Here is a 16,038-nt window from a genome sequence, read left to right as displayed (position 1 = left end):
TGGCCCGGGGCTCGGGGCCGCGCGGGCAAGGGTGCTTGCCCTTGTGGGAGCCGCTCACGCGGAGCCCCCCTCCCCCCACAGCAGAGAGCAGGACCCGCGGCGGGGGGGGGGGGGGAGCCACCCGAGGGGCACAACAGAGCCCAAGTGACCGTGACGCGATGCCCAAGTCTGCACTCCCAACATGCAAGTGATGATGAGACCTTGGGGTCGCCGTCAGCCCCCAAGATTCCTTTTGGAGAAGCCTGGAGGTGTCAGGAAGTTCTCAGGCAGAGTCAAAAATCCAGACCCCGGCGCGGAAGGGCACTTTCGGTACCCGTGGGGTCCCACCCACCCCACCCATGCCTCCTGGACGCCAGCTGTGTATCATGAGTCCTTCAAATTAGGAAAAGGACGGATACAAGTGGCCCAGGGAAGGGAGCAGGGCTCCGCGGAGCCGCCAGGGTGCGGGCGGCCCCGTCTCCAGCTGTTCCCCCTCCCGCTCCGAGGCCCGCGGTTTAATGCAGCCTCTGGCAGCGGCAGCGGCTGCGGCAGCCGCCACCCTTCCGCGGGCTCACCCGTGCTGGAGGCACCTAGTCTCTCGCCGAAATGGGATCATTTCAATGAATTTATGGCGCGTCTGCTAGGATCCGGGGACAAGACCCGTGGCCCTGAAGCACAGGACCGGCTTCACCACCAGAGGGGCCTGGGACCCCAGGGGGTCCCCTGTGCAGGGTGGGGGCTGTGTGCCATGGGCGCCGGGCCTCAGCCTCCTCCTCGACAAGATGGCACGGTGGGGTCTGCCTCCTGGGGCCGAGCCGGGGCCTAAGGGACCTGACCGTGCCAGGTTCAACCGTGTCCCCTAAGATTCATGTCCACTCGGAACCTCCCCGTGGGACCTTATGTGGAAACAGGGTCTTTGCAGGTGTGATTAGTTAAGGCGAGGTCAGGCGGGATTGGGGTGGGCCTCCTCCAATGTCTAGTGCCCCTAAAAGGAGGGCAGAGGACGCAGAGGGACACACAGGGAGGAGGCACGTGAGGACGGGGGCAGGGATGGGAGGGATGCAGCCACAAGCCGGGGGAGGCCAGGGATCCCCAGGGCTCCGGAAGCAGGCAGGGCGTGAAAGGGAGCCTCCCTCGGGGTCTCCAGAAGGATCCAGCCCTGCCGACACCCCGGACTCAGACTCTGGCCTCCAGATGGGGGACGAACATTTGTGCCGTGTGAAGCCCCCTGGCGGCTGCCCGCGGATGTATGGCGAGTGTGGTCAGCGGTGGCCACTGCCACCTTCCGGGAGGGGGATGCGGCGGGCAGGCCGCTGTCTTTGCTCTTGTCCGAGGGCGCTAACCGGGAAGGACACGGGGAGGAAGCGGGGACAACCCCCTTCCACCTTCCAGGAGGGGGCAGGCAGCTGCTCCAGCCCTGAGCTTGCCGCAGCCTTGATCCCGAGCCTCCCCCCCTCCCCACCCGCCCCGTCGCCACCAACAGACCGCAGTGCCCCATCCAGAATGCCGCCCCTGGCTCCTCGCCCCGCTGGCCGTGGCCTCACCAGCCCCAGGCCCCCGGCCACCCCGCAGGGCCCGCGGCGAAGGGGTCACCCCCTCCCAGCCCCCTGAGGTCTCCGTCAGCCCTGGCCCCTGGCTGCTTGTTCCTGTGCGGGGCGCGGGGCCGCAGGCGCACCTGCAGTGGCAGCACCACCAGCGCCACGCAGATCATGACGACCACCAGCAGCTGGGACGGCCAGATCTTGGGCGTCACGTCGCCGTAGCCCACGGTGGAGAAGGTGACGATGCAGAAGTAGAAAGCCGTGAGCAGGGACAAGTTCTCGCCCGCCCGCTCCAGGTGCTGGATGCCACAGGTCCTGGAGATGCCGGCGGTCAGAGGGCCGTGGGCGGGGCCGCGGCTCTGCCGGCCCAGGTGCCCCGTCACTGGCAGGGGGACCCCCACCCCACACGCGGTCCTGAGTCCGGCTCAGTCCCTGTGGGCTCCGGGTGCTTCCCCCGGTCTGCCAGAGCCCGCACAACCCAGCCCTTCGGATTTCCCCCGATGTTCCGTTTCCAGCGCACGGCTCTTTCGAGGCCCCTGGAAAACGTGCCTCGAGGGTGGAGGCGGGACTGCACTGGTTGAATGTGGGCCTGGGGGGCCAGTGGGGGTGGGCGTGCCCAGCTGTGACCCCCACGTGCCACCTCACCTCTGAGCCCCCTCCTCACCCAGGAGGCCAGACGGGGTGTGGGGCTTGCCCAGCCCCTCCTAGGCCCGGAGCAGGACAGCCCTGCTTCCCACGCCTGTGGCCCCGAGTCCCAGTCCCCAGACAGAAAGTGTTGCTGGCAGGGCCTAGGGGGCCCACAGCACACACCATGGGGTGCTCAGCACAGAGAGGGGCTCAGAGACCCTCCCCCAGGGGGCCGGGGGCCGGGAGAGAGCAGGCCGAGTCACCCAGAGCTCTCCGGCCCTACGGACGCGGGTCCTGCTCTATGGAGCTCTGGGTGTGTTGGGAGGGCGTGGCGGAGGGGAGGCAGGAAGCACATGGCCCTCCTTCTCTCCTTCCCAGGCCTCGGTGCCTGCCCCGCATCCTTGCCTGGGGGACAGGAGGTGGTGACCAGCTTCCCCAGCACCGGGCAGGGCCAGTCCCCGGCCTCTCCTAGAGAAGCTGGCCTCGGGCCCCCGCCGCCTGGGAGTGTGGGCTCTGAGCCGCCCCCCAGGGCTCTGGACAGCAAGGCGAGGGGCTGGTGGGACTCCCTGCGGGGCGCACTCACCCCGTGAACACCAGGCACAGCAGGGTGCAGAAGAGTATGAGGACCTGGTTGAACATGGCCGACTGCGTGCGCAGGATGGCACGGTGGAAGTCATTCTGCGGGACGCGGGGCTGTCAGGGCCAGAGCCTCGGACCCGCCACGGAGCCGGGGCCCTTCTGGCAGCACATCCCAGGGCTCATGACCAAGCGAGAGAGGGGAGGCGTACCGGTATCCCAGGCCCCACTGCGGGGCACCTGCCCTCAGCCCTCAGCTCTCTGCAGACCCCTCTCGCCTCCCTCCCGGGGGGGGGGCAGCACTGGGGGCACAGGACTGGAAAGCCCGGGCTTTAGTTAGGATGGGGGTGAGACCAGGGGGCCTGGGCTCGGAGGGGACGGCCACCCTGGGGGAAACCCGTGTCAGGCTGCCTGCTGACAGCTCTGCAAAGGGATCTTGGCCAGACACTCAACAGAGGGTCTGTCCGTGGACCTGGTCTCTGTGGCCCATTTGCTCTCGCCCCTCCTCCCCGCAGCCACTTGTCTCCTGGGCTCAGGCAAAGCTCTGGGCTGAACTCCCTCCGCAGCACCGAGGCCGAGGTCAGTCCCGGTCAGGACAGAGACGGAAGGGCCCAGACGCACGGGCCTTCCGCGGTGACAGAGATAGCACGCTTCTGCTCATCACCCCGGCCTCCTGGGGCACCGAGGGATGGTGGCCAGCTCCCCGCCAGGCCGGGGGCGTCCTGGGGGGCTCAGCACCCAGGCCAGGGGGACGGGAGCTACCGGGCTTACGATCATGTTTTCCAGGGCGTGCTTGGCCAGCCAGCAGTTCAGGAACACGGGGATGAACAGGTTCCTCAGGGGCGCCCAGAATATCTGTGGAGGAGACGGGTCAGGGGGCTGGGGCTGGGGGCACCCCCCTCCTCCGCCAGCTGCTCACCCACCGTGACGATGAAGGGTAGCGTGTTGATCATCTCCAGGATGAAAGAGACACGGAAGATCTGCTCCCAGATGTTGCCCTGGGGGCCGTGGGGCAGGAAGAGAAAGACAGGCCAGCCAGGGGGTTGGGGAGCGGGGTGGGGGTTGGGGAGCGGGGTGGGCGTCGGGGAGTGGGGTGCGGGGTGAAGGTTGGGGTCCGGGAGTGGGGTGCGGGGGAAAAAGCCAGCCAGGGGGTCGGGGAGCGGGGTGGGGGTCGGGAAGCGGGGTGGGGGTCGGTGAGTGGGGTGCGGGGTGGAGGTTGGGGTCCGGGAGCGGGGTGCGGGGGGGGGGACAAGCCAGCCAGGGGGTCGGGGAGCGGTGTGCGGGGTCGGGGAGTGGGGTGGGGGTTGACGGAGGGTCAGGCCAGGTGGGGGGTCGGGGAGCGGGGTGGGGGGTCGGGGAGCGGGGTGGGGGTCGGGGAGCGGGGTAGGGTGACGGAGGGTCAGGCCAGGTGGGGGGTCGGGGAGCGGGGTGGGGGTCGGGGAGCGGGGTGGGGGTCGGGGAGCGGGGTGCGGGGTCGGGGAGCGGGGGTGGGGGTCCGGGAGCGGCGTGGGGGGTCGGGGAGCAGGGTGGGGGTCGGGGAGCGGGGTGCGGGGTCGGGGAGCGGGGTGGGGGTCGGGGAGCGGGGTGGGGTGACGGAGGGTCAGGCCAGGTGGGGGCACTCACTTTGTAGCTGAGGTAAATAAGAAGCATCGTCTCCAGGAAGCTTATTATGGCCACGATGACCTAGGAGGGGCGGAGCCTGAGTGGGGCTGGGGGGAGCAGGGCCCACCCAGAGCCATGCCCCCCACTCACCTGGATCGCCCACAGAGTCATCTTTCTTTCCACCCAAAGGATGGGCGCCCTGGGGAGGGAGGGAGGTGAGCCTCGGGCTGTTGTCCCTCAGCCCCCCAGGCCTCTGCTGACCCCAAGCCGCTTCTTGGGAGGATGGAGGGCATGAGCCTTGCCCCCGGAGGGAACAAGAACAGGAGGGGGAGGGGAGGCTCCCCAGGAAAGGAGGCCAGACCTGAAGCTGGGGGGCATGGGGCAGGGCTGCAGGCTCAGTGGGGTCCTTCACCCTGGACGGGCTCCCTGGGGCGAGTGCAGACTGAGCCCGGGGCTCCCTTCCTCCCCAGCTGGACTCCGGGTTCCCGGGAGGTGCAGGCCAATGGGGGAGGGGGCAGGGTCTGTCGGAACGCTGGTGGTCACAAGGACAGGGCTGTCTGCACAGGGGCTCTGGGTGCTGGGGACGAATTAAGTGAGGCCAGAAACCAGAAGCCCCTCCATCCAGGAGGTGGCCGAGGCCCGAGGGATTCCTAAACTCTGGACCGGGCATCGTGGTCGCTCTGGGGCCACTTCCACTGCCTGCCAGGGACATGGCTCTCCTCACCCACAGGAGGGGCAGCCACGACTGACTGAGGCCTTCCCTGCTGCCCCCGTCCCCACCCATGGTCTGCGGGCTGAGCTGGAGTGGGGGGGCTGCTCAGTCAAGTCACATGTGGTGACATCTAGAATTTTAACACCACCCCTGAGACCTCAGGTGCTCTGCGCGGACAGCCCGGCATCATCCCAGCGCCCAGGCTGCACATCCATCCCGAGGGGCCGGGCCAGGGCAGGGGCCCGGAGCTGGCCGAGGAACTCACCAATTGATCTCGGACGAGGAGCCGTTGAAGGTGTAATTCTGCTTCGGGCAGCCCCAGCTGTGTGGAGAGACAGAGCTGGCCCAGCTGAGCCTCCGGAGAGACGCTTCCCAAGGTTGCCATGGGCTCAGGAAGCACAGTGGGTGACCACCCACCCCACCCAGGGCCAGCTCCCTGAATCTCAGACAGGCTAAGAGGCAGCCTGCCCCCACCCCACAGACCCCCAGGCAGGCAGGGTGGGAAAGCACGCCATGCTGGGACAGGAAAGGTAGAGCCCAGGGAAGAGTTGGGGATTCTGCCTGGTCTGACAGGAGGTTGATGGGGAGGGTTGGGTGTGGTCGGAGATGGACTGCAGAGCATTCAGTGCCCGCAAACAAGGCTGGACGATGCGTGAGAGATAGGGAAGGAAAGCTGAGCTCCCACCCAGAGGTGCTGACTCCGAGACGCATGTCCTGAGTCACTCCCAAGAACAAGCCTCTACACCAGCTGGATGCCCAGCCCCTGGGAAGGTGGTAGGGGCATGGAAGACCTGCTCATTCTGCCCCACGATGTAACCAACTCCAGGGTCACTGACCAAGGGGAACTCACTCTCACAGAGCCCCAGTGGTTATAGGCAGCTCCCTCCTCCTTTTCTTCCAACTGACCCACTTCCCTTGAGCCTTACTGGGGCTACTGTTGCAAAATCAATGCTCACAGACGTGGCTGGCTGTCCTCCCAACCACCCACCATCTACCATCCATCCATCCACCTACCATCCATTCATCTATCCACCATCCATCCATCCATCCATCCATCCGCCTACCATCCATCCAACCATTCATCCACCATCCATCTATCTGTTCATCCATCCATCCATCTACCCATCCATCTATCCATCCATCCATCCAACCATTCATCTACCACCCACATGGCATCTATCCATCCACCCATGTACCCACCATCCATTCATCCACCACTGACCATCCATCCATCCATCCATCCAACCATCCATCCATCCACCATCCATCCATCCACCATCCATCCATCCACCAATTCACTCACCATCTACTTTCTATCCAATAAACCATTCATCCACCATGCACTCTTTCATAATTTATCCATCCACCCACCTATCCACCCATTCTACCCATACCTCCACCAGGCCCCTCTTCCATCCATTTGCCCTCCCCCCTGCCCATCCATGTGCTAGGCACTGGGCAATGACTATGATAGACGTGGTCCCTGTAGGGTTGTGGAACCAGATGTCTCAAGAGCCTCTGGGAATGGGAGAAGGTGGGATGAACTCAGGAAAGTGGCTTGAAAGGCAGAGTCCCCAGTTTTCCTTCTCAAACCACCATGGCTGAATCTGTGCAACCCCACCCGGGATGAAGACAGGAGGGGTCTTAAGCGAGGGTGAAAGAATGTCTGGCTTGGGGACACCAGGCCCAGCTGCACGCAGGGGGTTAAGTGCAACTTGCACTGTCCTTAGGCCCCAGCTTCCTCCCGGGCTCGGCCTGGGAGCCCAGTGGCCATGCTTTACCCTCAGGGAAGAGGCGGGAAAAATCTGCCCTGAGGAGGGAGCCCGTTCACCCAGATGGCAGTGATGACCAGACTGCCCGACCTGACGGTAGGGCCCTCAGCATCCGAGTGCCCACTCTTAGTGTGAGCAGCTAAGGACACTCACTCCGCGTGAGCTCAGGAGAAGCAGAGACTGAGCCAAAGAAAAAACCATAAGAAAGAATCCGGGTTACAGACGTCACCTCAGGAAAAGCGGGAAAGCAGTGCCTGCCTGAAGCAAGAAGGAACTCTCAGAAATTAAAGCACGATGCGGAAAGATTGAGCCGGCTGCAGGTAAGCTAAGGAAGTTGCACAAGAGGAGAAACGGGAGACAGGCTCGTCCAGAACCACACGCCCAGGCATCGGAAGCCCAGAGACAGTGGAGGGGAATGGGTGTAATCTTCCAAGGCCATGTTCTCCCTGGTCCGGTGTGGGAGAGAAGGGGCCACGCCAAGGTGTCCCACAGACTGCCAGACACAGGCACAGAGAGAAGACTCCACCAGCCCGTTGGGAAGAAAGGTGTGCTTCCCACGGGGACGACGAGCAGAAACGGTAGCAGGAAGACCGCGCAGCGAGAGGGGTCGTGGCCGATTCCCCCGTACTTGTGAGCTGCGAGACAACTCAGACCTGAAGGTGGGCCGCGCGTGCTCCATGCCAGTGAGCGGTCCAGGAGGGGCAGGTGGGACCACGAGCAGCCCCGAGAAAGGAACCAAGAGGCCCTGCCTGGCTTGTATCCTGCCCCCTCCCCTGAAGGCAGCACAGAGCCACTCGCTGAGCCCCTCCCATGCACCACTGGACGCACACCCAGCCACAGTCCACGCCAGGGCGCCCTTCTCCCCGAGCTGAGCCCGTTGGTCGGCAGGACTCCGAGGGCAGCACCCCGGGCCCGGCTCCGCAGGGGAGGACATTGGGAAAGGACTCCTTGAGGGCCAGGCCAGGGGCCGGGCACATGCCCCGTGCTGACCCCATCAGCCTCTGTCCCGGCAAGCTGCTGGGAGAAGCCGGGTCACCCACCATCCAATCCCCAGGGCCGGGTCGTCCAGCAGCACGCGCACGATGTACAGCAAGCAGGTGAGCAGCTTGAGGGAGAAGTTGAACAGCCGGATCCTCAGGCCTGCAGCGGACGGGCCATGTCAGTGCTCCTGGGCCACCGGAGTCCCACTGCGGTCCCTGCCAACAGCTCCGCCTGCGCACCCGGAGCCCCCCGACTAGGCTGCCCCCAGGGACTGAGGGACTGTTCTGCACCGTCAGGGGCTGCTGCTGGGCCAGCCTCTGAGAGCCTCCACCCCTGTCCCGCCTTACAGATGGGGTGCAGACGGCTCTCCACGCCACTCGCTCCTGGGAACAGGAGGGTGGGGGTCTGGGGGGCACGCTGATGGACTAGGACCTGGCGGGTACCACCTGCATGCCCCATCCTGCATCCCAGGAAGGGTCCGAGGTGGCCAAGCTCCTGCTGGGAAAGCAGGTGGAGGGAACCTGTCGGGGGAGGAGTGGGGTTGCACGGAGGGGACCAGGGAACCTTGCGGGGTGTGGGTAGGAGGGCCCCAAGCCCAGCCTGGTGTCCAGCAGGGGGGCAGGATCCCCACAGTTTCCGGGTCCCATCTCCCACTGGGGAGAAGGTGGCTTGAAGCTGAGACCAGGGGCCTTCCCACCCTGCCCTGTGCCCACCGCTCACTGACATAGCTCCTCCTGTGCCCGACCCCTGCCCCACGCAGGCCCCCTGACATAGCTCCCCCCCCCCGCTGCAGGCCCCCCCTCAACAGGCCCCCCGCTCACTGGATCTCTGGTTTTTGATGAAGAACAGCTTGAGCCGCTCCTTGAAGGTGTTCTCATTGACGTAGAACTCCACCTGGACCCTGGGGAGGGAGGGGAGAGGAGCATGGGGAGCTCTGGCCAGTGGGGGCTTGAGCAGGGCCAGACCAGCTACTCCCACACGGCAGGAGCCCAGCAGACAGACAGAAGGCGGTGGTGGGATGAGGAGTGCACCCCCCTCCCCCCGCCAGAGTGACCAATGCGCTGGCGTGGTCCTGGCAGACCTGCCCGCCCACCCTTGCAAAGCCGCTGGGCACAGCTGGGGGACAGTCAGAGGCCACCCGCTCAGCACCAGGGCCCCTGGAGGTGAACACCCTTGGGCCCCCAGCCTTGACTGTCACAGGCAGCCAGCCGCCCGGGTTAAATACTCCCTGCGTGGCCCTCAGCATGGGCTCAAAACCTGCCAGCTCATCTATATAGAATGTCCTGGAAGCTGATAGTTGCTCTGTCTGATGGCCCCTGGTGGCTGTGCCCTGAGACTCACTGTAGCCTGTAGGATGGTCAGACAGGGGGCCAGCAAGATGTGACCTTCCCTGCACTCGCCGTCAGGCCCGCCTTGGGCCCCTCCAGCCCGGGTTGTGCTCTGTCCCTCAGGCTCACCGAACACCTGGCAAACGCCCACATGCTCCGAGTCCTGCCCAGACGCCCAGCACCCTGGGACAGACCACAGCCCACCCAGCACGCCAGTGAGGGAGTCGCCCTGGGGAAGGGCCATCTGGTCCCCGGGGAGTAACATGGAGCCTGAGGCAATGGGCCACTGCCCGGCAGTCTCCTGGCCTCAGTCAGGGGCCTCCTGTGGCCGCTGTGCCCAGCATGCTGGCCTGCTGGGGGCTCGGGGCTCCCAGAATGGAAACTCTGGTGTTGACAGCAAGCAGGACCGGCAGAGGGTGGTTCTGGACCCAGGGCTCCTGTGGCCAGTAGGGCTGTCCTCCCCCGGGCCTCCCGGCCATCGTCCACCAGGGCAGGGGGCTCTGACATGTGGTGGGGGGGCTGTGAACCGAGGCTCTGGCTCCCACTGAGGCAGAAACCAGCACTGCTCTCACCCTGACAGCTCACGGGGCTGCTCGGCCTGGGGTGCTCAGCCTGGGGCTGGCTGCCCCGTCTCCAGGAAGCGTCTGCAACAGTCCTCATTCCCCAAAGCCTGTTCTGGGCAGGGTACGTGACATAGCCGTGGTGGCCATCCGGACCTGCCCTGGTGGTGGGCCCTAGGGAGGGGCCTCGGGCAGGCCGCTGGCACCTCCCTGACCTGCTCCAGGCTGGGGTCCTTGGCCCTGGCCACAGTGGCCTCTGCTGGCCACAGGGCTCAAGAAAGGCCCCAGAGGACGCAGGGGTGGCATGGGCCCCTCTCTACTCTTGCGTCCTGGTGCAGGGCGGTCACCCAGCCACACCCTGGACTCTCGGAGCCGAGCAGCAGGAAGAGCCTCCCACAGACCAGTGGGGTCCAAACCCAGAGCCAGCTGCCAATGTACCCCGTGGTACCCCAGCACACGCCCTCTACCCCAGCGCGCCTTGTACCCCAGCACATGCCCTGTACCCCAGTGCGCCCTGTACCCCGGCGTGCCCCCTGTACCCCAGCGTGCCCTGTACCCCAGCACATGCCCCGTACCCCAGCACACGCCCTCTACCCCAGTGCGCCTTGTACCCCAGCACATGCCCTGTACCCCAGTGTGCCCTGTACCCCAGCACATGCCCTGTACCCCAGCGTGCCCCGTACCCCAGCGTGCCCCGTACCCCAGCACACGCCCCGTACCCCAGCACACGCCCTCTACCCCAGTGCACCTTGTACCCCAGCACGCGCCCTGTACCCCAGCGCGCCCTGTGCCCCAGCACGCGCCCTGTACCCCAGCACATGCCCTGTACCCCAGCACAGGCTCCTTTCCTCTCTCCTCGGAGCACCCCCTGCTCTCTGGGCTTCTTTTGGAACCTGAATCCCACCTTCCGCTGTACGTGCCACCTGGAGCTGGGTCGGGGGCCTGACGGTCTCTTTGGGGAGTTGGTCAGACAAGCCTTGCTGGGCCTGGGCCCAGTCTGCTCAGGTCAGGGGACGGATTCAACTCCGTGAGCCCAAGGGACTCCCCGGGGCCCCAGAGCACCCAGCTCAGGAGCAGACCCTCCCTGCCACTCTGGTCCTGCCACGGCAAAGCCTCAACACAGAGGTGTCCCCAACCCCACCTAGGCCATCCACTCAGGCTTGTCCCCTGGCAGGGCCCTTACCTGGCCAGCAAGGCCCTCCCTGGCAGCCCTCGGGCTCCTTCCTCCTCAGCCTCCCAGGGCACTGACCATGCTGCCCTCCCGCCCCCACCCGCTCTGGTCATCTCCCTCTCCCCCAGACTCCTTGGCTATCCCCCCTCCCAGCTCTGAATGTGCAATGCCCCAGGGCTGGTCACAGGTCCCCCTCAATGCTCATCTGGCCCTCTTGTGCAAGGTGACTTCGAAACCCCAGCTCTCCTCTGATCCCCCCGCTGCCCTCCGACAGCGCCCCTCAGGGTGTTGCTCCCTAGACCAAGCAGGACCAGCCCCTCCCCCACGTCGGACCTCAGACCCACCTCCCCGGGGCCACCCTCTATGCCTCTGAGAGCCCCTGTTCCGCAGGGCTCCACTCCCTTCCAGGGGTCCCACCACTCCTGCCTCCCCTGCCTGTTCCCGCTGGAAGGCTGGATCCCAGCAGGTGACACAAAGGGCCAGAGGCCAGAGTCCCTAGCTCCTTCCTGCTCTCTCTGTTGGGAAAACCCAGGGACCCCTAGCTCCTTCCCCGGCACTCCCAACCCTAACCCAACCTTGCCCCCTGCCCCCACTTTCCGCCAGCCCCTTGCTGCATGGGAGCCTTTCCCAGTCCCCCTCCACTGCCCAGGCCCATGGGGTCAGGACTACTGACCTGGGGCTGGTCGGGCCCCACACACCTTCGCTTCCAAGGCCCCTGGCCCTTCCCCTGCTCCCCAGAAGTGGAACCCTAGTCACTCCTCAGCCAGCCTTTGTCCCCTTGTGGGGGCAGCTGCAGACACCCATCGGGACAGCGCCCCAAGGCGGTCGGTGGTCAGTGGTCAGTGGCCTGCGATGAGGCAAGAAGGGCTGGCGGACGTGGCCATGTGGATGGAGCCTGCAGGGCCAGGGAGCATCAGAAATCCTCCCTCACGTTTAATTTTTCATGAGCCGTGGCTGCCCACTTCTGGCACCGTCACGAGAGCAAATGACAAACCGTCCATTTATCCTGAGGTACAGGTAAGGTGATGAGTGTAATTAGGCCCAAAGGGGCGCCGGGCTGACGCAGGAGGAAACGCCTTCCAGAGCCACCCAGACCCCGCAGCCCCAGATTCACGGCACAGGCTGGGCCTGGCTGCAGGCTCGGCGAGCTCGTGGGAAGAAGCAAGGGGGCCGGGGTCACAGACGGTCTGGCCTGGCAGAGGCCCTCGTCCTCGTGGCCCGGCTGCTCCATGGCCCCAGCACAGGTCTGAGCCCCGGCCTTAGCTGGGGAACGAACAGCGAAAGGCCCGTCTGCCCCGGCGTCTTGAGGGTGCCAGGCCGGGGGAGACTTTACCTGCTGTCTCTGCATCTCAGGCTTCTCCCTGGGGTCTGGCTGACCGCTCGCTCCCGGATGGAGGACTGAGTGCGGGGCCTGGGGCCTGGCACCTACCAGCTCGGATGGTGCCAGTGATCAGGGCTGATCTGATTCTGGGTCCCCCCAGTGGCCTGCTCTGTCGCTCACACCGCCCTGGAAAGATGGGCCCCGGGCCATAAATCACGTGTGTGGCTGTAGATGGCGTGTGGCTGATGCCCTCCGTGGGCGGGGGCGTGACCTGGCTGGGGCCGCCCCTCCCCCGATGGCTGGTCCAGCTGCAGCTCAAGGCCCTGAGATGGGGTGGGTGACCAGGCTCACAGGAAGCCGCCCGAGGGAGGGCTGGGAGAAGGGACCTGGGAACGCACACACAGTGCTGTGGCCTCGGGGCTCAGGGTCAGCATCCAGGGCCAGCGAACAGTGCCCGAGCGCACAGGCCAGGGTCCGTTCTCGGCAGGAGGCCTGGAGGGGAGGGCTGGGCATGCTGCCAGGGGCCCAGGAAGAAGGTCTAAGGTAGGAGCGGATAGGCCTGGTCTGGGGCCCAGAGGCTGTGGGGAGCCTGCGGCTCAGACAGCCCTTGGCTTACCACCTGGGGTCAGACCACCAGCCCCGAGGCCCGGACGGGCCAAACCTAGGCCCCATCCCTGGGAAGAGTCCTTAGCCCTGGCTCGTCTGCCCTCAGACTTGAGCAGCTCTCAGGCTGGTGACGGTAGGGGTCCAGGCCGAGCAGACAAAAGCCACCTCACTGAGTCCTGCCATGGGGCCCCTCAGAGGGCTCCAGGCTGACTCATCCCTCCATGCACAGAAAGGAAGGTCCAGCAAGGCGGGACCACATCACCCAGTGGCTCACAGGCACTGGGGGCCCTGGGCTCCCCACGGGACCAGGGACTCTTGAATGTTTGGGGTGGAAGGTCAGTCCCCACCTGGCTCTGCCCCATCCCCACCTGGCTTCTGTTTGAGCGAGGCCCACCACCTGCCTGGGCCCCACCATCTTGCCCATGCTGGAGTGGAACCAAGGAGACCCCCTTTCACCGGCAAAGCAGCTCAAACCTCCCCTACCCGATGCCAGGACAGGACCCGCCAGGCAAGGGTGGCTGCCCAGTGATGAGCCAGGCGGGGGGAGGCTGGGGGTCGTCCATCTCCCTGATGACCAGCAGGCTGACCGGTGGGCCAACAGGCAGGCCCCGGAAGCAGGCCTTCCAGGGAATCCTGGCAGGCAGCTCAGGCACAGATGGCCTGGGCCCCGCGGTCGGCCTGAGGGGAGGGTGGCCAGACATGAAGCACACGGCCACAGGCCAGGCCCACCCGCGTGGCCACAACAGCCGTGCACTCACATGGGGCCGAGATCCGACTGCCCGCTTCCCTTGGTCTGCTGCGGTGTGCTGTCCTCTGCGCCGGAACCCACAGACCGACGGGCCAAAGAAAGGGCAGGGCCCAGGCCTACCTGCCAACCCTGCGGCCAGCTATTCTGAGAAAGGGCAGAGCTTGTGAGCAGCCCAGGGACCCAGAGCAGGACAGACGTGTGGCTGGCCCCACCCCCGCGCATGGGCACTTCCTGAGGCGTGCGGGCAAGAAGCCCTGCTGGGAAGACTGCGGGGCGGCGGGGCACCGCGGTTGGTGGCGTGGGAACCAAGGCTGCTGTGTCCCCACCACTCCCAGCCCCAAGCCTGCAGACTCGCCCATGGGGGGCTGGCAGCCACGTCCCCCCGCACCCCGACCCTCATCAGGGTGGCTCGGGATCCACCTCAAAGGGTGGCTGGAGAGCGGGCTGAAAGGCTTTCCTCTAGCGCCTGCCCGCTGCCGGGGGCATCGCCGGGTCGGGAACCTGGAGGAGCAGGGCAGCCGGGGGAACGGAGGAAGAGCAGGTGGACAGTGGCTTCTTGAACCAGCAGATGAGCTCGGCCTGGGCATTCCCCACAGGGCAGTCCCGCCTGGGACCTGCTGCACGCGTGTCAGAGAGGGCCCTTGTCCGGGCGCCCTCGGCTGGGGGAGGGGGCGCTAGGAGAGCCTCCGTGGGCCTCCGTGGGTCCGTGGTGTCTGCTCTACCAGGGACAATGCTGGGGGGGCAGGACCTGCAGCCTCGGCCCTTCGGGAGCCTGCACTGTCCACATCCTCCCGGGGAGCCTGGGGTGCCGGGAGGAGCCCTGCGGGCGATGGAGGGACCTTCCACCCCGCCCGTGACCCACCGCACCACAGGGCCTGGGCCGGCCCAGCCTCCCGGCTCCCACACTCCTGACGGGAGAATCCCAGCCCCAAGTCTCAGGCTGCAGGGAGCCGGGTCAGCAGCCGGAAGCCCAGAGGGGGCGGCGTCGCTGCCGACAATGTCAGCGAGTGAAATCAGGTCCCACTTGGCGGCCACACTGAACGCTGGGGGCCTGGGTGGGCTGTGGCTCCTCTGAGGAGGACTCTGGTCTCCCGGCCTCAAAGCCACCCTCCACTAGACCTAGATCTGAACTGAAGCCCAGAAGAGCCGAGTGCCCGGCGGCCTGGCCCTGCACGTGTCACCCAGGCCGGCTGAGGCTGCTGAGGGTCCCAGCAGTCATCTGCATGCCTGTCCCCGTAAGGGGGTCCCGATTCCCACTGTCTGGCCACTCCCAAGGGCAGTGGCCACCACTGTGGGTGGCTGCCTTGGACAGCCCTGTTTCCCACTGCAGGGCTCCTCCCCGGGGACTGCCTGCTGTCCCGTGCTCAGCCTCAGCTTCAGCCCCCAGGCCCGCAGTTCTGTTGGTGCAGGGAGGTGGTGGCCGGTGCCGCCTCGGGCCTGCTCCTGCCTGGGGTCTCCCCCAGAAGCGCAGGGCCTGAGTCCCCGCCTCCACTCCCAGGTCCGCTGCGGGTGCAAGGACGCTCGTCTGTCCCTGCTTCGGCCCCCTCCTTGCAAGCACTTACTGAGACAGGGAGGAGTCCAGACTGACATCTTCCACAGGAAGCCTAGGGACAGACACAGGTGGTCACGTCAACACGGAAGATGGATGGACCGAGGGCCTGGACTCCTGGACCGGGCGGGAGCACGGACTCTCAAAGAGACTCTGGGCAGGTGCGAGGGAAGTGGGGGCGCACCCATGTGCTTGCTCCCCCCGTCCAGACCCGCGGAGCCCCCAGGCAGGCAGAGGTGTCCACGGGAGGCAGCCCGCAGTGGGGCAGTGACCGCATCTGGCTCCCCTGGTTCCCGAGAAAGCAGCACAGCGCAGGCAGCAGCTGGCACACGTGCCCCCTGCCCAGGCTGGATCCCACCCAAGGCCAAGGCCAAGGCCATCCGCCTTCAGCCCAGGAATTAGGAAAGGATCAGCCTGTTTGGTGAGCTCTCACTGTCCCTGCTCCCGCCAAGCCTGCCCCAGGCACCACGACCCCGGCTCCAAGGAAAGGCCCCACTTTCCACCCGGGAAGCTGATGGGGCAAGGGCCAGTTCCCACACAAGACGGGACAGCCAGGGCTCCCTGGTCTCAAGTCTGCCCACCTCCCCTCTGCTCCCCTGCTGTCTCCGGGCCTGGCCACAGAGCCCACCAGCCCTGCATCTTGACTTCCCAGTGAGAGGACAGGTCGAGGCTGGGTGCTGATGCTTCTTAGGGGGTGCCCAGGTGTGCCCCCTCCACTGACCAGCAATCACAGCTGCTGCCCTTTGGACCACCGGCCCTAGGGTTCTGCCTGCCTGGCCACATGCAGCAGACACCGAGATGGCTGGGCCTGGGCTGGAGGGGGTGCTGGGAGGGACAGGCTGGTGGGAGCTATGGGGCTCAGGGCGCTGGCCGCTGGGGGGCTGGCGGGGGTGTGTGTGTGCAGAAAGTCTACTCTTTGCTGATGATGTGTCCATCTGGAAGACTTCAGGCCCTCTCTTAATCCT

The 16,038-nt window shown here is 66.1% G+C and overlaps 1 protein-coding gene across 6 annotated transcripts in view; it reads right to left on the bottom strand.

The window, feature by feature from the left end:
* The window catches only part of KCNT1 (potassium sodium-activated channel subfamily T member 1), a 53,735-nt gene that overhangs the window by 19,689 nt on the left and 18,008 nt on the right, over positions 1 to 16,038 (bottom strand). For 4 of the 6 annotated variants that reach the window (XM_048223449.2, XM_048223450.2, XM_048223446.2 and 1 more), the window contains exons 1-10: positions 13,535 to 13,664; positions 8,612 to 8,691; positions 7,850 to 7,949; positions 5,303 to 5,359; positions 4,476 to 4,524; positions 4,347 to 4,406; positions 3,647 to 3,721; positions 3,495 to 3,578; positions 2,731 to 2,825; positions 1,655 to 1,835 (exon numbers count right to left, since the gene is read on the bottom strand). In XM_048223449.2, the coding sequence (XP_048079406.1) occupies positions 1,655 to 1,835; positions 2,731 to 2,825; positions 3,495 to 3,578; positions 3,647 to 3,721; positions 4,347 to 4,406; positions 4,476 to 4,524; positions 5,303 to 5,359; positions 7,850 to 7,949; positions 8,612 to 8,691; positions 13,535 to 13,536 (783 nt within the window). In that variant the 5' untranslated portion in view covers positions 13,537 to 13,664. Of the gene's footprint in view, positions 1 to 1,654; positions 1,836 to 2,730; positions 2,826 to 3,494; positions 3,579 to 3,646; positions 3,722 to 4,346; positions 4,407 to 4,475; positions 4,525 to 5,302; positions 5,360 to 7,849; positions 7,950 to 8,611; positions 8,692 to 13,534; positions 13,665 to 15,086; positions 15,129 to 16,038 lie in introns of those variants that run through there. The other 2 variants (XM_048223451.2, XM_057313835.1) reach the window with 2 other exon arrangements.

This window comes from Ursus arctos, unplaced genomic scaffold (genome assembly GCF_023065955.2).
Source record: "Ursus arctos isolate Adak ecotype North America unplaced genomic scaffold, UrsArc2.0 scaffold_18, whole genome shotgun sequence".
In the NCBI taxonomy this organism is placed as follows: domain Eukaryota; kingdom Metazoa; phylum Chordata; class Mammalia; order Carnivora; family Ursidae; genus Ursus; species Ursus arctos.
The sequence above is the reverse complement of the archived record's forward strand: the minus strand, read 5'-3'. Positions and strand labels throughout refer to the sequence as shown.